This window comes from Trichechus manatus, unplaced genomic scaffold (assembly GCF_000243295.1).
Source record: "Trichechus manatus latirostris isolate Lorelei unplaced genomic scaffold, TriManLat1.0 scaffold00213, whole genome shotgun sequence".
NCBI lineage: Eukaryota > Metazoa > Chordata > Mammalia > Sirenia > Trichechidae > Trichechus > Trichechus manatus.
The window spans coordinates 3,375,244-3,394,230 of NW_004444149.1; the positions used below are offsets into that span (position 1 = coordinate 3,375,244).

Sequence of the window (18,987 nt, forward strand, 5' to 3'; positions counted from 1 at the left end):
CAAGAGAGAGAACTTGCCAGAGCATTCATATATACCGGATGCAGACCATACCCTCAAGGAAACTGCCCTTACTTTGAGCAAGGCGATGCAAGGGTGTGACTTGAGTCACACCCTCTAGTAAGGCAGTGACTCAAGACACATCCCACCCTAATCCTGTCTCATTAACGTAACAGACAACTCGCTCCCAAATAGGACCATAACCACATACATAGGGGCTAGGATTTACATCACATCAGAGTGGATAATTACATCAGATCACAAAAATGGAGGATGATTACATCATTACATAACTTCCAGATTACATCATTACATAACTGCCAAACAACTGAAAATCATGGCCTAGCCAAGTTGACACATAACCTTAACTATCACAGGTTCCATACACCTTATTTGTATTAGCAGGAAGCCGTCCAATCCCCTTATTTGCATAGCTCCACCCAATCATTGTGTGGGATTCACAAGGACTATAGCTAGAAGGGCCATATTAAGTAATTCACTGCACCACACTCTGCACGGAATATTCTTCCCCCTTCTCTGTCAAACTTTCAACACACTGCTCATTATCAATCTCTTTTCTGTGCTTCCACTGTCCTTACAAACAATAATGCCTTGTTCTGGTCTGTATGGCAGATGGTGGCTGAATGAGTGAAAGGCTGACCCAGGGGCCAGGCTCACTCTCTCTGTCCCCCTCTACCCAGGACACTCGCCAGGGACCGAGGATGGCATAGGTGGGCACGAGCCACAGGAGACTGGGAACTGCAGTGAAGAACAGGTAGGGCTAGAGGGCCCGTGGCTGGTAGGGGAGTTCCACGTGCCCAACAGAATGATGAATCTTTTCATGAGGTACGCAGGAAGGGAGGGGGCCCCAAAGGAATTCCATCTGTCAGATACTTGCTGCCACTCTGTGCTCCTCTCACCATTTCCAGACTCCCAACCCTTCAGTTTGAACCTGTAACCTTGCCACGTGTATGTAGACCACCCAACAAGGGAGGATGGGCACAGATGTGTGAAGGCGCCTGAAGTTAGAAGTGGGCATTGTAAGAGCCAGACTCCCACTGCGGTCCCTCCCTTCTCTAGCTGAAATCAGTAACTAGCTCTAGACCCAACAGCAGCTGAGTAGCCAGTGTCTGTGAGCAATACCTGTCCCACTCCCTCCAGCTCCCTTCACATCAAATCTCTTGGGCTTTCAGGCTGGGGTCTTGCTAAGTTCCCCCAAACTCAAAATACCTCAGCTGCTTTTGAAGTTCTTGTTTTCCAGGCCCCCCTCTATTCCTATGTGTTCCAAAGCCCTAAGTGCCCATTTCATTCCTTTTCTTAAAGGATCTCAGCTGATTATGATGGATGGCGGCTCAGAAACCACCAGATTAAAAACACAGGGAGCAGGTCCCAGGTAAAAAAGTAAGTGGTACTTGAGGGGAACATACACGTTAGCCACTTCGGGGAAGAAGCCAAGCATTTGGGAAGTGGAACTCTGGATAAAATCCCACAGGAATAGGTCTTGGAAGGTGTGGTCATGGAAAAGTGAAGAATCCATTCACTCTACCGCTCACTCTGTCTTCCACAATAAAGGCATCTTGGAGGTCCTGGGAGGTGCCTAATGCAAGACAGCCAATGGACGTGAGGTTTGCAAGGGGTAGTCTGCTTACTGCCAATCAGCACGTCCCTCACTTCAGAAGCCTTAGGGGCTGTGACTAAGTGGAGTCTGCTTTCTAACCGGCCTTGTCCACACAGAAGTACCTTTCCTTATTCCCTCCAAGGCTATGGACATTTCTGAGCTAAAGACCTTCAGCCCCACATTCCACCCTTAATAGGACATAACAGTATAAACAAACAAACAAAAAAACCCAAATCTGTTGCTGTGGATCTGACTCATAGTGACCTTATAGGGCAGAGAGAACTGCCCCATTCGTGGATTCAAACTGCCAACCTTTTGGTTAGCTGCCAAACACTTAACCACTGCACCACTTGGAAACCAGGTCAGGTTGGTTATGTCAGCAGGGTTCTGTCCTCCACCTGGTCTTTTTCCTCAAGTTCTCCATTCTACAGAATTACCTTAACCACTTGGCCTTACAAGTCCAGAGGTACAGGTCACACAGGATTCAAGCCCACGCTGTCGTAACCAAAATTTCCTTCCCAGCTCCCAGTCCACATAACCTCCCAATGGTTTTGGGTGCTAGGCAGCCCAGTGGCAACCAGACTGGTTTGGTGAGAAGACAGGTAGGGTTCTTTTCTTACAGTAAACTGTGCAGGGACAAAGGGAAACCAGGGCAGCATCCAGGATATTCCCCAGGATCACCCTGCTCCTACGGGCCAAAAATGTCCATGACTTTGTGCAGGAAGAAAAGGGCAGTTCAGAATCTTCCCCCAGGGCCTACTGAAGGAGGGCAGTTCCTGCTCCCCTTTGTGATATGTCCGAATCTACATTTGGGCAGACACCCCAATCTAATATTCCTTTCAGGCAAATCCTTCACCTTTTCTGCCCCAAAGTCATATACTCCCTCAGAATTTTAATACAATCAGGAAAAAAAGGACTCTACAGTTTATCAAGACATTCTGAATGTGGCCATAGCATTTCAAGAAACCCAACAAATAAAAACAAAGTCCAGGCTGGATCTGAGAGAACGATTTCTTGTTATAATGAATACAAGATTCCACTGAAACTGGAACAGTTGACAAAATATGGTTGAACTTAATTAAACCTTCAAGGGAAATAAGAGGGTCAACCAAAGAACATGAGTGAAGCCCAAGATTGGTTTGGAAGAAACCTAAGGCTAACAGCATTTTCGCATGAGTATCGCCTGAGCCCTGCCAGCAGTTAGTCTGCCATCCCCATTCTATCTCCCACCCTTCTGCAGCGTCTGCCAAGCCAACCAAATAGGACTTCCTTGGACATGATACAAAGCAAAAAGTTGATCTAATTTGGGGGTAGAAAGTACACACCGGTTGTCATCTATGTGGTGTCAACACACGGTAGTAAACTTTAACCAGATCAGAGCAGGCTATCTCCTGCAACCTGGGCCTGTAGCTAAGTCAATGTTCCCAATTTGCTACCCTAAACTGTCAACGCAGCAGAATGCACTTCGAAGCTCCAGATTTTCTAAACATTTCTGAAGGGTCATTAAGGAGGATACGGAACAGAACCGCGTTTCAGAAACCTAGACATTAGGGAGGACTACTGATTGTAAAGTGTACCCTCAATGGCTCTTTCTGGGACCTCGTTTTGGGGGTGCAAAGATGAACAGAGGAAATGTTAAAATGTCAACATATGACAGGTGAGGGGAGGCAGAGGAGGACAGAGGGTGTTCTGGCCACAGGGCCAACAAACATCTCCATATTCAAAAAGAAGTCTGGGTGAAAAAAAAAAATATATAAAACCAAGTCAAAGGAAAAAGGGTTTCATACAACACAGTATCAAAAAGTAAAAGAACACACTAAATGCACACTGGTGGCAAGTCAGTCCCTATCCTACTGTGACAGGTCCTTCCAGCATCAACCAGGTTTCTTCTCAGCTGTTGTCTCCAGGTTATTTACAGATGTGGTGACTTCAACAAGAGTCTCTCCTTAGAGGGCGGGCAGGCTTCAGTCATTGGTTTCAGGATCTGTCTGCGCCATGTAGGCATCCAACTCGGCATCCAGATGTCCCTTCGTTTTCGACATGTACGCGTCTAACTGGTTGTCCAGCTGCTCTTTGGTCAGCACCGGGCGAGACAGGGCACCTCTCCCTCGTCCACGGCCTCGGCCTCGGCCTCCAAAGCCCCCTCTTCCCCGACCTATCATACCCCGACCTGGCCCAAGGCGGGGAAAGAAAAAGACAACAGTTACAAGTAGGCTTAATAGGTGCTATCGTAAATGCCCCTTAGAACAGTGGGGCCTAGCTGAGAAAGGGCAGGGCAAAGATGAGGAAAATCTGAAAAATAGCAAACACACCGGGTAGGAAGCAACACATGGAAAGCACACATAATGAATCCCTTATTACATGCTGATCTCTAAAGTCTAGTTAAAAACAAACAAACAAAACTATTCTATCAATGAACTAAAGGAAAATTACTAAAAATTACAATAAAAAAATCTTAATCTCTCCACAGACAAAGAAATTACCTAAAGTTTAGACCCACTATAAATTCGTAATTAAAATGCATTGTAATTGATGGGGAGAGGTAACAAGGGCACAGACGATCAGGGGTATGAAGCTAGTTTTCAGATTAGGCCTTACTTAAGACCTTTTTGGAAAGTTATCTTGTCTTAAATATATCAAGCAGTTATTTTGAGGAGTCTATTATCAAGAGACTGAGGAGTTATTCTGACATAGGAACAATGTGGGGGAGATGGGAAAAATACTTTTGAGTAGTCCCAGTCACTTCTACCTCTGACTGTAGTCACCTAATGACAATTATGAATATCTGAGACGGTTTCACCTCACTTAACATACCCAGAGCTTTCTGAAAAGTTAACTTTATCCCCCCACACCTCTGTGATGTCTCAGAAACCAAGTCAAAGATAATTGGAAACATGTTACTTCATCCTGAAACCCTAACTAACTTGTACTTCACTCAACAAGCCAAGAGGCATATAATGGGAGAGAAAAAAACAAGCCCTGTTATCAGATTTCCTTTCCTAAGGGTTATGATCCCTTGGCAACTACAGCCTCATAAATTATGGAAGACCCACCACACACCTTCAAAGGACCCAAGCGAATTTACCCAGGAGCTAAAGGAACAGACCCCTCCCCCGCCCTGGCCAAGTGTTGCTGGGAGTTTCCCACTAAGGTCTACGCCAGAAAGCTCCCATGAAATATGGTGTAAAGAATGGCAACACCATTAAAACTCTTTTCCAACCTGGGTAATAAGGTCCCAAGACAAATACCGATAAGTCTCAAAGGTTAGACTATCAATAACAGCCAGTTACTTAACTGACAATGACACCATCTCGCTTTCTACCCTGATCTCTGGTTCCCCACAGGCACAAACTTTACCTTGAATTTACTTGGTTTCAGAGCCAATGGCCAGTTCCAAGTCTCACCATCCTTTCTCTGCTTCACCTTTGTATTATCTCCCTCTTCTCTATTCTTATTTGACTCAAACTGGGGTTCTGAGCTACAGATGGGTGTGTGGTGGTGGGGCAGGGACAGAGAAAGGTAAAACCCCAAACTGACCATTTGTCATTTTAAGAATATAATTTAAATTTGCAAGAGCCTGAAAGACAACTGGGTATAACCTGGCTCTGTAATATACGCTTGACTCTTGACTGGTTCTAGAAAAACCATGGGACTTTCGTACTACCAGCATGTGAATTTACAAAATAAGCCAGTTTCAAAACAAAACAAGACACACAAATTAAGTCTGCCTATAACTTGAAGCTGTGCAGAAAGGTGGCTCTGAGTTTTTGAGGAAGGGAAACAGGGAGGAGCTACTCTCTGAAGTTGGTAGCTGACTAACCTCTACCACCGATTCCGCCACGACCCATAGCTCCACGCCCTAGGCCCCCTCTCCCAGGACCTCCACGACCTCGAACACCACCTCTTCTTAAGCCCATTCGGGGAGCTACGGCTCGTCCACCTCGGAGCAGGTTTTGACCTTGGAGAGGAGGCATACAATGTATAGGCAGGTAAATCCAAGAGAGACAAAGTAGATTCTAACCAAAGGAAGGCGGTGAGGGTTAAACGAGAGTAATCTGGTTAATTTTTAGGGTGGGTGGGGCAAGCTGCACACTGAGTGTGGACAGATTACGCTGCTCTTTATTCAATCAATTCAACACGTCTGATCAAAATCCATTTTTGGAAGAAGCGGGAGTAAGTTAATAAGTACATATATTTAATAAATTATCTATTGAATAATCAGATAGATGCCTAGCATCATGGCAGATTTACTGATACGGTTCCTGCTCTTAATACATTCTTGTAGGAGACAAAAACAATAAACAGAATTAACAGTGCCCAATATATAACACATAGCTAAGTGCTTTGGGTCAATCTGTCCCGTTCTTTTTCCAGATGTAACAGAGCGCTTCACTAGCACCAGAAATACAGTGACGGTAGTTAAGATACAGGCCAACAGACCCACCAATTTCTTAGACTTGACTTTGTGCTCTGATTCCAGCAGCAGCAGGGTGTTTTCAAATGGAATGGAGATGACATGAATTACCTGTTTTTACGCAGGTCATAGCCTCTACCACTGCACATTATCAGAAAAGGAATGGTATCGATAAAAGACATGCAGCACTATTAAAAATATGTGATTTCAAAAGTTATTACATTAATACAAATTCAGGCTTAAAGATGTGAAACAAATGTGTCCAGAAGCAGCCCAAGTGAAAAGGGAAGGGGGTAGGGCTTAACAACGATCAGGTACGCAGGTACGCAGCACTGACCTCGGAGTGACATCCCGCCCCTAAGCAGGGTTCTCGTGGCACGTCCCCCACGTAGTCCTCCTCTGGGCAAGCCTCTCTGGATTATGGGCAGGCCTCGTCCTCCGATTGCTCCCCTGGCCAGGGCCCCTATGGGTCGGCCTAACCGTGCCTGGATGTTACTCTTACCCAGGCGCTGCTTTAAGCTCTTCTGGAAAAAAAGGTGTTGGGGGATTGAGATCAAAAAAGCAATCCAGTGAGATACGGCAACTCAAAGTGCAGAGAAAAAGAAGCAGTGAGATGTCTGGCAGGGAGGGAGGTAAACTGTGTCATGAGGATCCCAAACCAGAAGCAAGACTTCACCTCAGAACTTGGGTATAAAAGCAGCCAAATTCTCATTTAGAGCAACAACTCCTAAGAAGCTTGAGGATGGTTCCACGAAACGGCATCACCGCAAATCACCTCACCACTTTGGCTACTGAAGTCACACATCGCCCTCGGGACTTTAAGGAAGAGCACTCTACAGAGCTCAAATCCTGGATTCTGCTGTTTCTGAACCAAAGGTTGACAACATGAGTTGATTCATGCCTGCCCAAGGACTACCACTGTCCTCAAAGGCTTACTCAGACACCACAGGAAGTTCATCACACTCTGGGCAAAACTTAAATTACAAGTTCATCTGAGTTCTTATGACTTAAGAACAAGATTGATTTCTCAGTCAAAGAGGCCAGTCTGCTCCATTTTTCCTCTGAGTATCTATCTCCAGACAGTCCACTTTTTACCTTAAGATGTAAATAAACACAAAAAAGTCAAATCTCCTTATATTTCCTAAATATCCATAATTCCGTGTCTGTCTTTTCAAACTGCTTCATTCACTGAGCCAGTGTAATGACCTTTAATTCAAAATAAACATGTAACTCAAATGTATCTCTGTACAGAGCAAGCCAAACTTATGTGTTAGAATTAAGACAGGTGAGTTATAATCACAAAACTCAGGGCCAACCTGAAACAAGGATGTACTGGAGAGATGGTGATTTTCAATAATCTGTCCCTCAAAGAGAAACCCAATGAAGATCATCACATCTCAAGAGAATTAAATTCTTTCCAAGGAAAGGGCAACACAGCCTTGAACACACCAAGGCACTAACTAATCTGCCTTCCTAGAAAGCCATCAATCACTACGAATGAAAATAAATTCTATGCATCTAGGTTTCACCCACAAGCGACTACCAACGTTTTTCTTTTTTGCAGTAACGCCCCCAAAAAGATGCTGTGAGGCATTATTAGCTTTTTTAGCACAAGATCACAAACTACTTCTAACCAGAGAGGCAGGCTCTAGACGTTATCTACCTATCGGGCTGTTAAAACCAACCATAAGGGCCTTCTAACACCACTCCCCCCATAGCACAAAACAATTATGAGGTCAGGACTTCATCCCACAAGTCCTTCAGTGTTCAGTCTTTTTGCGTATATCCTCCTGAGCTGCGGATTTAAAGGGAAGACCCAGAGACTGCCTAGGTCTTCTCCCTTCCCAATCCTTCCTTGCCACCGATACTGGTCTCCAACGCTGACAGGAAGCTTAAGGATGTCAACTCTACCACCGTTTCCACTCTCAGGCTGTGTTGTAAGGTAAGGTAGCCACTAGCCACATATGGCTATTTAAATTAAAAGTAAACAAAATTAAAAATCCCGTTCCTCAACTGCACTAGCCACATTTCAAATGCCCAAGAGCCACATGTGGTGAGGGGCTGCAGTAGCAGAAAGCAGACGGCACTTACACTGCCGCGGGAAGTGCTACTGAACAGCACTGCTCTGGAGGCTGCTTTCCGCACGGCCTACACCGGAAGCTACTTGTTGGAAGTCATTGAGAAGTGTCAGTCAGAGACTTATTAGCTTCAGCAAGTTTTTACATTTACTCTTGCAAAACGTGGTGCTTTTTACTGTTTTCCTGAGTCAGGGATGAATCCAGTCACTGCAAAGACTTAAGGCAGCTGAAGCAGAGAGCCTCGTTTATTTTTGGTCGATGAGCCCAATGGCTCAGGGGTGGGGGTGGGAGGGTGTGTTATATTTAACTGCTGAATTTATGCACAGCCATGCAGTGCTACCAGCTAAAGTCCTTACAGTTGCATGGCACCGCCCTCCAGACGCCCAGCCACAGCTTGGACATATCCTTCCACAGCCACTGTCCGGACTTGCATATAAAGTCTATGAATAATAAAGAGCAGGTTTTACTTCAGGTCTGAGGAAGATTATCTCTTCCTGGAAATGTGAGCGAGAACCCACCAACTCTTACTCAGTGCTCTTGTGCTACTTCATTGATACAACTGTAGGTGCTGTGGAGGTGAGCTGCACCCTGCTTTCTGTATTTTAGCACTGAAAACCTTTGACCAAGGCCTTCTGAACTCCCTACACTAGGGGAGAGAGAAACAAGAATAAAATCATCTCGCTAGTTTGTAAATCATTTAATAGGGAGTAAAGGAGGTTTCGGAGATAATCTAAAACAAAACCCAACTTTCTTTGTGGAAAAAGCCAGTGGATGTTTTTTAAGAGAGAAGGATCAGAGAACCAAAAAAGAAATGGGCGCTCACTGATAACACAGAAACAGGCAGAATGCTGGCAAACTCCCCCAGAGAGCAAGACAATAAAGTCACTTATCGGTACCTGCCGAAACTGGAATTCTCTGACTTCCCTCTCCTCCAGAGAAGTTTCAGCTTTTGCCCTGAGCCACCTTGTAATCATCCTTCATGTCCTGACAGCCTCAGGGGACTGCCTGACAGAGATCACCAGCTCCTCCTGGAGCAGTAAGACCCACTGTCTCACCTGCTTCAGTTTCAGTGCTGCCTGGACAGAGGGTCTGCTCTCCATCTGCTGGGCCAGTCTTCTGTTTCTGGCACTGGCTAGCTGCTGCTGTTGCTGCATCGAAGCCCGAATAGTCACTGGCATCGGCTGTTTGTTCTTCAGCATATTAGTAAAGCTTCAAGGTCGAACAGAATGGATGTTTAAATAAAAGCTTTATTACAAAACATTTATTGGCATTTTCATGGCTCGCTAGACCAGGAGCTCCAGATCCCACGAACTTTAAGTGAAGTGGTACACTTAGATCAAGGCTGATGTGGGTTAAAGACTCCTCTGTTTCCACAAACTTGCAAGAATCAGAAACTCAGAAATGCAGCTAAGTGCAGCACATTCAATCAAAAGTGATAACAAGGGCTCAGGTAACGGCTTTTAGAGAAATGGAAGGTAGGAAAAACACGCAATAAGCAGATATGATGACAACAAGAGACAGCAGAAGATGTAGTTTCAAAGACAAACAAAGCAAGCCAAAACCTTGGGGGACTTGAGAGCATTCCAAGGGCAAACATGAGGAAGCACTACAGCACCTTCAAAGCCCATGGAAATATTACCAGTTGTTGAGTCAATTCTGACTTATGACGATTCCATGCGTGTCAGAGTTGAACTGTGCTCCATAGGGTTTTCAATGGCTGACTTTTTGGAAGATTGCCAGGCCTTTCTTCTGAGGCACCTGTGGGGGGGCCTCAAACCACCAACCCGTTAGCAGCCAAGTCCATTAACTGTTTGCATCACCCAGGGACTATGGAAATAGTACATCCATATATATTATAGAACTGCATCACATTTTCTTATGTAAGTGTTCACTTAACTTGTGAATACAGATAGTAAGTATATCATACTGAAGGGGCTAGAGAAGAAGCACATATGCTTCAGAGGCAAAAACAGACAAATCTCCTAGTGGTCTAAAATCAACTTAATAAATTCATTGGCCAAAGGCCCTCAATGAACAAAGCTCTCAGAGATAGAAGCTACTTTAAATACCTAAACTTTTCTTAGCCGTAAATGGTCACTTTTCCTGACTCCGAATAATTACTTCTGAGAAAGTTAGATTAGTTCAGTCATTGCAGAGCTTGTGAAGACACTCTATTATTCCTGCCAAGGTTAAGTTTAAGGGCATGAAAGAGAAGAACACAACTGTGAAAGAATCCAAACCAAAACAAACTAAAAGCAGAATGGAAAGAAAGTGAAATGGAGCAAAGCAAGTGCCTCTTACAAGGCCCAGGAACGACATTCAAGGGCCTTTGGACAGATTCATGGCTCACTACCCGCCTCTTACAGGCCAGATGCAACACTGCTGGCCTTGGACTGGGCAGCAAGCCGACTGCAGCCAGGGTACCATGCTACCGTGCTGCACCACCCGTTAATCAATGTAAAAAAAACGTGAAGAGAGAGAGGGTGTGAGGAGTCTTTTTAAAATACATCCCACCAGATAAATGTTTCAGACAGCTTAACATAAAAATCTACTGATAAGGGGTTTGGAAACAACCGCCCAATTTGTTTTGTGTACCACATAAGAAGCAACTAAGAACAGAGGTCTGTAGCCTTCTGTTGGTAGTTAGTTTAAAACCGTTTTTTGTGCATTGGACCCCAGGGCCAATTTAAGGAATGTTTTCTTAGGAATGAGCTGAAGTTGCTGTTGGCTGCCTCACCGCTCATTTAGAGACATCTTGGTGGTGCTCTTTAGCACAACTTTCGGAGCTGACTGTGCAGCCATCTTCAAATCCCGAGAATCTACAAAGGGCAACAGACAAAAATGAGCAAGCTGGAATAACAGCCACCTTTTTCTACAAGGGCCAAGGCCCAAACCCACAATGAACGGAAAGGCCTTTATCATCGACTATCGAAGATCACGAGAAAACACATTTCAGCTGCTTAAGTTTTTAAGGTAATTACCTCAAATGATTAAAATTTTAAGGCCACAGGACATAAAATACCTCCCCAAGTCTCCAAAAGGGTAGAACCACAGATGGGTAAAGGTGTTAAGAGCTTGGCTTTTAATCTAGATCAGTTCTCAACTGCTAGTGTATGGCAACATATGACCTACCCAGGGAGCTTTTAAAAAGAGAGAAACCTGGGCAGAGACCAATTAACCACAATCTCTGGGGGTCGGCTTGGGGATCAGCAATTGAGCGGAGAAAAAAAAAGGTTACCGAGGTGCTTCTAACGTGCGGCTAAAGACGAGAAGCACTGATGTAGAGAGAAATAACAGGCATGCTTCGTTTCAAAATTGGCTTTCGACTTCAAAATGAAGTAGCGGCCTTAGCAAGGAATTAGGGAGCTGGGGGAGGGAGTAGGAAAGGTTTCCCCAACAGACATTCACTTGGGAACGAGCTCCCAGAGAGCCCTCTACAGAATATAACGCTAAAGCCGCCATTAATTTATAAGTCCTGTGGCCCTCACTTAATCCCCTACCATCTCAAAGCCTGGGGAAGACGGGCCAGCTTTGCTCAATTCGCCATTTGCCGCCCTCGTCCGCCATCAATCCCGCCACCAGTTTCCAAGGGAGCCTCTCCCCACCTCCTCGCCCGGGCTCCGCCCCCTCCCGGTGGCCTCCTCACTCCGAGACCCGGTGGCTCCCACATCCCACCGCCCCCGTTCCGCGACCGTCCCCCAACAATTTTCCCCTCCTCACTGCAGAAACGCACCAAAGGAAACGGACGCCAGTGCTCCTCCCGGGGCTGCCACCACGGCTGCGGCAGGCGGGCCGGGAACCGGCCGAACCTGAGTTGACGGTGGGGGACTCGGGGTAACTTGGTGGGCGGTTGGTTAGATGCGTAATCGATAGACGGCTAGGCTAGTTCGTTGCTGTGTGTTGGCCGTTTGGCCGGTCCGTCTGCTCACCGGCCTGCCCTTTCCTTCCTTTCGTCTGTGCCACCACAGCGGCTGCCGACGCCGACGCCGCCGCCTCCCGCTCGAAGTCCAAAACAAAATGGCCGCCACCCCCTTGCGCAGTGGGGCCGGCTAAAATGGCGTCGACGCAAATACGTCAGGCGTCAGATCCGCGCACAACTAGGGGGCGGGAAAGATTTCTGCTACGTCTGCGCGAGGATCAGGGGCGGAGACATAGGAAGGGGGCGGAGCTTTAGCGAAGGCCTCGTTTGGGTTACACCGAGCGCTCCGACACGAAGGGGCGTGGCCTATGGTCTTGGCGTTGCGGCGTACGGGGGTCTTCACGTTGGAGGCGGTTTTGGAGCTTAGTCTCTTGGAGTCTTTCGTAGTCTGGGCTGCTGAGACCGGATTCAGTCCCGATGAAAAAATTTTTCGTATTGTCTTGTTTACTCCTCGCCCCCTCAGCTAAGATAGACCGTCTAAAAATCTGGTTGCCTAAAAATCTGGACGCGGAATTTTACCCCGCCTCCTCCAGATCGCCGAGTGTGTCGTTTGCACCGGTTCTCCGCTGGCCTGAAAGGCCAGCGCTGGGAGCACGTTTCTACCGGATCCTGCGCCATTCACCACCGCCCGTCCATATTATCCTCTCCACTTCTTCCCTCCCCAGTTTGGCCTGAATATTGCTTAATCCTTATTTGGGGAGATCTTTGCGTCCCAGCTCACACCTCCCTGTCCTCCCTCTCCACCTGCCTGCCGTGTGGATTTTGACACAGATCTATGAAAGGACTTTCGTTATGCTTGGGCAGACAATAAACCAAAAAAACCAGACCCCTTTACCCTATAGGACAGAGAAGAACTGCTCCATTGAGTTTCCAAGGAGCGCCTGGTGAGTTCAAACTGCCAACCTTTCGGTTAGCGGTCATAGATAGCACTTAACCACTACGCCACCAGGCTTTGGGTACACAATACAGTGCTCGAATGTTTGAGCAATGAGTGAAAGAATACAGCTTCAGCCCTTCCTCCCTCTTACTCATGCGTCAGGTTCTTTTATTTCCCTTCCTAGCACTTGTGTGTGTGTGTGTGTGTGTGTGTGTGTGTGTTTTAACGGTCCAGTATCCTTGCTGGACTTCAGCCATGTAAGAGTAAGGATGGTGTTTGTTTTGTTCACTGCTGTATCCTCAGTTTCTACACAGTGTCTAGCACTTGGTACCAGTTACCAGTTGCCTTGAGTCATTCTGCCTCATGGTGACCCCCGTGTATGTTAGAGTAGAACTATGCTCCACAGGTTTTCAATGGCTGAGTTTTTGGAAGCAGATCACCAGGCCTTTCTTTTGAGGCACCTTTGAGTGCACTCAAATCTTCATCCTTTCAGTAGGAGTCAAGCACTTTAACCTTTACACCACCCAGGGACTCCCTAAAAAAACCCACTACCATAGCAACCCTATAGGACAGGGTAGAATTGCCCCATAGGGTTTCCATGCGGATTTGAACTGCTGACCTTTTGGTCAGCAGCCATAGCTCTTAACCACTGTGCTACCAGGACTCCTTACGCACATGGTAGGTCCTCAGTAAATACTGGTTAATGTTGAATGGAGATTCTTTCTTTTTCTGGCTTTATAGCCGAAAAGCTGATGTCTCTTCCACTTACAGCTAGAACCCTGAAACCCCACATTGCTGGGCCTTGAGCATTTCCTCAAACAGGACGATGTACTACAAGTGACCTCTTTCCAAATAAGACTGTTCCCCAAGTAAGGCTCCTGCCCACATAAGGCTAGTCGTGAGTGAGCCGCCTTCACCTCCCCACCCGCTTCTGGACCCCAGAGGAGACAGACAGTGGTTGGCTGGCGAGAGAAGCCTTTAATGAGGGGAGCTGCAGGCCTGGCCTACTACTCTTGCGCCCTTCATGGGGAACGGGAGAGTGTGGGGAGGGAAAAGTGGGGTGAAGGGGCAGGTCTGGTGTGGTTGAGGGGAAGGGCTCCGCCCACTGGGGCTGCCTGTTCAACTATTCTCCCAGAAGAAGCTGTTACAGGCCACAGTGAGGGCAGCCACCAGCACGACGTACTCCTGGAAGTCCACCTCGCCATCTCCGTCCTCGTCTAGCTCCTTCATGACCTTGTCCACAGCATCGGCATCCTTCTGGGCCTGCCAGGAGAGGAGGGGGAGAGGCCAGTGGACAAGGAGTATCGGGGCCTAGCGCTGAGTTGGGGTAAGGGTAGTTGATTGGGGAGAAGGAGCCAGAAAGAGCAAGAGGGAGAACTACATCTCACGGGGCTCCTCTGCTCCGCCCCTCCGAAGTAACAAAGACGAACTGCTTGCCTAGAGAATAAGCTCCTTAACATGGCAGAGAAATAATACTAACATAAATCACCAAATGTCAGGCCTCCCATGAGCCAGGCACTACACTAGGAGTTTACAAGCATCATCTAATTTAAATCTAAGAAAAATAAGATGAGGTAGGTTTCATTATTCCCATTTCAGAAGCAATACATTGCTAGCCAGTGGTTCAGTACTGTACCCGACTGTACCCAACTGCTAGAAAGTGGTGGGGTTAGAATGTGAACCGAGTTCTAATCAAACCTCGAAGAAGCCCGGGCACTTCCTAGTGTATCCTGAGGCTTTTGTTTACTATGTGACCTCTGTTAGCATTTGCAGCTTACTTATCCGCATCTTGCACTCCAGTCATATCAAACTACCCAGCACGTTCCATATTCTTTTTATGTCTCCTGTGCTTTTGTTCACGCTGATGCCTCCTTCTAAAATGTCTATATTTACCCCAGTTGTCTTCCAGTGGAAATCCATGGCTCGAGCTTCTCACCTCTCTCACTCCAATCAGGTTCATATTCTGCCATAAGCTTTCTGGGACCCCTGTTAAAGCTCAGCATGTTTCCTGGAGTTCACGGTTAACTTCCAACTGACAGTCTTTTCCCTCTAGACTGTGATCTTTGTTATTGATGGATCTATACAAGGCCTAGCACTTAGCAGGTACTCAATAAACCAGGGCATTTGGACTTGAGCCTGGAAAAGCAGGGGAGCTTGGAAAAATCCAGGAGAGAAGCCTGGGAGAGCAGGGAGATGGCTGGGCTGGGCAAGGGGTGGAGTGAGGGGATGGCAGAGAGGAGCCCACCCCTTGCCCGCTCCACCCTGTACGCCCACTCTGTGCTCACATCCAGGAAGCCGGAGAGCTCGGCCTGCAGCAACTCTTTTAGCTCCTTCTTGCTCAGCTTGTACTTGTCCCCCTCCTTGCCCGAGTGGGCATGGAACACGTTGATGAGGGTCTCCATCGCGGTCTCCAGCTGAGAGCCCATTTCGGCAGCTCACCTACCCCCCCAGGATGGAAGTGAGCTGGGGACCAAGCCTAAGCCATCTCAGGCCTGGTCTGAGGCCAGAATAACCATGAGATCGGAGCCCCACAGCGATTTACCTTTCACTGAGATTTTACAATGGGGGGGAAACCCAAACAGACCTCAGTCCAGACCAGACGGAGTCAGGGTTTGGGCATGGAGCTAGAGCACATGGAGCTGGGTTGGCTCTGGAGTCCTGCAGAGACTGAGGAGGGTGGGGCAGGCAGGAATGATCACAGGGCATGGTCAGGCTCTATTTTTACTGTGGACTGTGTGTGCCGAGCACAGCCAAGCTCTGTTGTTGGGGGTGGTGGGCTGGGGTCTCCTCCACAACCTTGACTTCACAGCCCACCCCTAGCAAGGAGTCCATCTGGTGCCCCCAGTGAGCCTGAATGGAGGGGTGGCATTGGAGTGGGTGGCCCAAGACTTTCTGGGGGAGGATCTCACTGCCACTGAGCTTCTCGCCAGCAACCTAGGGGTCCCTTTTGGTCCCTCAACTCTGTTCTCTCCTGAATAAGTCATTTTGGCTTCCCTGGGGTATACCTCCCATTACCTCCAGTGTGGCTCCTCTCTTCACGGTAGAATCAGCCCCTCTATCAGGTGAGTGGTGGGAAGGGAGCCTTAACTGCTTATCCCTGGAGACCTGTAGGGCCTTGTTGTCCCTGCTCGTTTCCATCACCCCTCTCCCCAGGCCCAGCCTGGTCACTGTGAGGACAGTGGGAGCAGGGGGAGTGCGGCTGGTGTGTGTTGGAGGAGATAGCGGGCTGAATGTGAGAGGTCCTTTGAGTTCAAGGGGCTGGGAGAGAGGAGAAGACTGGAGGGGCCTGTTGAGGAGAGGGCTGGGACCAGGAGCCTATCAAACCAGGGGGCCTCTTTCCCTTGGCCCTGGGAGGACAATTAGCCCCTCCACAGTCTCAGGGGGCAGCTCAGGTGTCTCAGATCAGGTGTCCCCATCCTTCCCCGGGCCTGGGGGGCTGGAAAATAGGCCCTGATCGGATGACATCCTAGCTCTTCAATGGAACCCTTGTGAGTGTCACCTGAACTCTGGACATGAGAAGTGCTTGTCACAGAGACAAGGGGGAGATGGAACCCAAGCCGGGGCTGATGGAAGGGATAAGGGGGTGTATGAGGGAGGGGTGCTGGGGCTCAATTACCTGCCCCATCTAGGAGGGGCACCTGGAGGTTGCCTGGAGCCGTTGGGATTTTGTGTGGGGGCAGTTCTGACAGGACCCGGTTGTGGGGTGGGAGGGTGGGAGGAGGGCAGATGGAAAAACAAAGAGGAAAGAATTGGGGGAGAGAGGAGTCTGGAGGTCTGGGCCCAGACAGGGGAGGAGGAGAAAGGGGAGGTTACATGAAGGCAGAGTTGGGGGTAGGGACAGTGCCATAGTGCCCCCTCTTCCTGGTATCACATCATCTGTGCTCTGCCACCCCCAGACTTTTCTGGGACCTGAGCTCTTGGCAGGGCTGGGTGGGGGTGGCACAGAGGAGGCAGGCAGAAGCAGTTGCTCTGTTTGCTCTCTTATTCTTACCTCACTGGAAGCAAGGCCAGGGCTACCAGGTCCCCAAGCCTGCACCTGGGAGATTGAGGGAGACTTGGGAGGGGACTTGCCGGCTCCTTGCTGGGAGGCCCGGTGGCCTGGAAGCTCGGGGCTGCCGGGGTCCCCACAGGCTTCCTCGTCTGTTGAATTCCTGGATCTCCCTCTGAACTTCACTTGCCTCCTTCCCAACCTCGTCTCCCCCAGATCCCCAACTGCTGCCACCCTGACTGTCTCCTCCCAGACCCCCAGTCCTCCACGATGCTATTGTCCCCAGACTCCTGGAGCTCCCCTGAAATCCCTTTTCCCCAAGCTAGCCAGGGAAGGGCCCCAGCCCAGGTGGGGCAGGATACTCACAGTCAGCCTGGGCCTGAGGTGGGAGCAGGTTCTGGACAGACAGATGAGCCTGCAAATGTGGCTACCGCAGCTGTGTGGGGAGACCTGTCTTCAGTCCTCCTTCCCCACCCCCCCGACCCCCCCCCACTGGCTCCACCCCTTCACAGACAGACACCCAGTGGGGCAAGGGGCCAGGAGCGGACAGAGGCGCCCTCTGTCTCCTGGGCTGGAACAGGCTGCCCTGTGTCCTCTCTCCAGCCTTCGTCTGCCCCCCCTCCACCTTCTCCCTTGTTGGCACCAGCAAGGGTGGGGGGGGGGCACGGAAAGGAGGCCCTGGGAGGAACACTGATGTCTCACCCACAGCTCGTCTGGCAGCCCCTGTGGCTGGCTGTGCCCTGTTGGACAGAGAAAGGGGAGGATCTCTCTGACGGGGTCTTAGTCTGAGGCTCCTCCATAGGGTCTCACTGGGGGGTCCCCTGAGTGTGTAATTTAGTCCCAGGAGTCTGCCTGAGGGGTTTCAGTCTGAGACCCCACTGAGGGATTTCAATCCAGGGGCTTCTCTATGGGGGTCTGGCCTCCAGCCCTTTTCATGGAGTCTCAGTCAGGGGTCCGCTGAGGGGGTCTTGGTCTCTGAGGGACACTCTATGGCAATGCTCAGACTGGGTCTCTCAGCTCTGAGCTCCCTCCGTTTGTTCTTTCAACCTGAAGTTGCGTCTCCCTCCTGATCATATACTCTCCTGATTAGATGTGGTGTGGGGGTGTGGTGGGGCTGCGTTGGGGCTCCCCTGTATTGGGAGGCATAGAACCCCTGCTGGGTGGGCTGTATCCAGGCATCTCGCGGCAGGTCCTCCCGTCCCCCCCCAAGTGGGGGCGCTGTGGGGCTGGGTTGCGGGGCCCAAGTTCCAGGCCTGATTGCTTAGGGGCGTGGTTGGGCGGTACTGTTTTCCTCCGAATCAACGACGGATATTCGACACTTCTGGCCTTGCGAGCAGCTGTTTCCTCCCTCCCCGGGCGCTTATAAACCTCAGCCCTGCAGCTCCCGCTCGCTGCACCCCATCTCTTTGCCCCGGTGAGTCGTGTCCTTCGAACCCGGCAGGGCAGAGCCTGGGACCCCTTTTCCTCCTCGGGCTCCCGGTCCGTTCCCCGGAGCCAGTTCAGCTAGAAATTCAGGTAGTGGTTTAGGGAAATCAAGCACCAGTCCCTGCAGGCAGTGGAAGGGAAAGGGCGGGGTGACTGCCCCCTTCCTCCAGCCCGGCCCCCTTAGCCTCAGGGGCTGTGAGTGCCCAAGCCCTCCCTGCTTCTCCTTCCTGGGCGCGGAGAGTCAGCGAGTCCCATCGGGGACCCCTGTCACTGGAGACAGGAGAGGGGAGGGTCTGTGGGGTCCAGGGCTCAGCCCTGTGCCCAGCTGCTCCAGCACTTGCTCCTGAAGGGAGGCAGGGTGGGGGAAGGAAGAAGACGGGTCTGTCCCGACGGAGGCAGCCCTGACCACAGCGGGGCATTTGCCAGACCCTGGGCTTCTCTGCTGGGAAGAGTGGCCAGAGTGTGTGGGCGGAGAGCAGGCGGGTGGAGACCCAGGTCTGAACACAAACAAGCTTTGGACGGAAACCACCTCATGACCCTTTGAGGCTGGGTGAGATTCCAAAGGGGCCCTTGGGAATGAAACCCCACGGAGGGACCCCCAGACTGAGAGAACTCCACGGAGGGACCCCCAGACTGAGAGAGCTCCACGGAGGGACCCCCAGACTGAGAGA

General features: G+C 49.5%; 3 protein-coding genes across 11 annotated transcripts in view; 1 reads left to right on the forward strand and 2 right to left on the reverse strand.

The window, feature by feature from the left end:
- Positions 1 to 9: 9 nt before the first annotated feature.
- On the reverse strand, positions 10 to 12,219 carry CHTOP (chromatin target of PRMT1). Of its 9 annotated transcripts, none has more exons than XM_012559145.1 (6): positions 11,841 to 12,219; positions 10,845 to 10,926; positions 9,163 to 9,316; positions 6,367 to 6,550; positions 5,436 to 5,573; positions 3,380 to 3,785 (listed from the first exon to the last, which is right to left on the reverse strand). In XM_012559145.1, the coding sequence occupies exons 2-6, from the start codon at positions 10,907 to 10,909 to the stop codon at positions 3,580 to 3,582; spliced, it is 747 nt and encodes a 248-aa protein (XP_012414599.1). In that variant the 5' UTR covers positions 10,910 to 10,926; positions 11,841 to 12,219; the 3' UTR covers positions 3,380 to 3,579. The 9 variants fall into 9 exon arrangements, with proteins under 9 accessions (XP_023598358.1, XP_023598357.1, XP_023598356.1 ...); XM_004388596.2 differs by having other exon boundaries at positions 6,367 to 6,553; XM_023742590.1 differs by lacking the exon at positions 5,436 to 5,573 and having other exon boundaries at positions 10 to 3,785.
- A 1,803-nt stretch (positions 12,220 to 14,022) lies between these two features.
- On the reverse strand, positions 14,023 to 17,314 carry S100A1 (S100 calcium binding protein A1). Its single transcript, XM_004388599.1, has 3 exons — positions 17,258 to 17,314; positions 15,189 to 15,342; positions 14,023 to 14,166 (listed from the first exon to the last, which is right to left on the reverse strand). The coding sequence occupies exons 2-3, from the start codon at positions 15,327 to 15,329 to the stop codon at positions 14,023 to 14,025; spliced, it is 285 nt and encodes a 94-aa protein (XP_004388656.1). The 5' UTR covers positions 15,330 to 15,342; positions 17,258 to 17,314.
- An 884-nt stretch (positions 17,315 to 18,198) lies between these two features.
- Positions 18,199 to 18,987, forward strand: part of S100A13 (S100 calcium binding protein A13) — a 12,398-nt gene continuing 11,609 nt past the window's right edge. Inside the window, exon 1 of the mRNA XM_004388633.2 lies at positions 18,199 to 18,305. The gene's annotated coding sequence lies outside the window, so the exon portion shown is untranslated. The remainder of the gene's footprint in view (positions 18,306 to 18,987) is intronic.

Bases quoted from the DNA above. Each gene is read 5' to 3' on its own strand.
- CHTOP (XM_023742586.1), bottom strand. From the start codon at position 11,029: ATGATAAAGGCCTTTCCGTTCATTGTGGGTTTGGGCCTTGGCCCTTGT. The intron at 9,317-10,844 runs GTGAGGCAGCCA...TCGACCTTGAAG, and splicing joins AAGATGTCTCTAAATGAGCG to CTTTACTAATATGCTGAAGA. The intron at 3,786-5,435 runs GTTAGTCAGCTA...GCCTTGGGCCAG, and splicing joins TGGCGGAATCGGTGGTAGAG to GTCGGGGTATGATAGGTCGG.
- S100A1 (XM_004388599.1), bottom strand. From the start codon at position 15,329: ATGGGCTCTCAGCTGGAGACCGCGATGGAGACCCTCATCAACGTGTTC. The intron at 14,167-15,188 runs GTGAGCACAGAG...CTCTCCTGGCAG, and splicing joins AGCTCTCCGGCTTCCTGGAT to GCCCAGAAGGATGCCGATGC.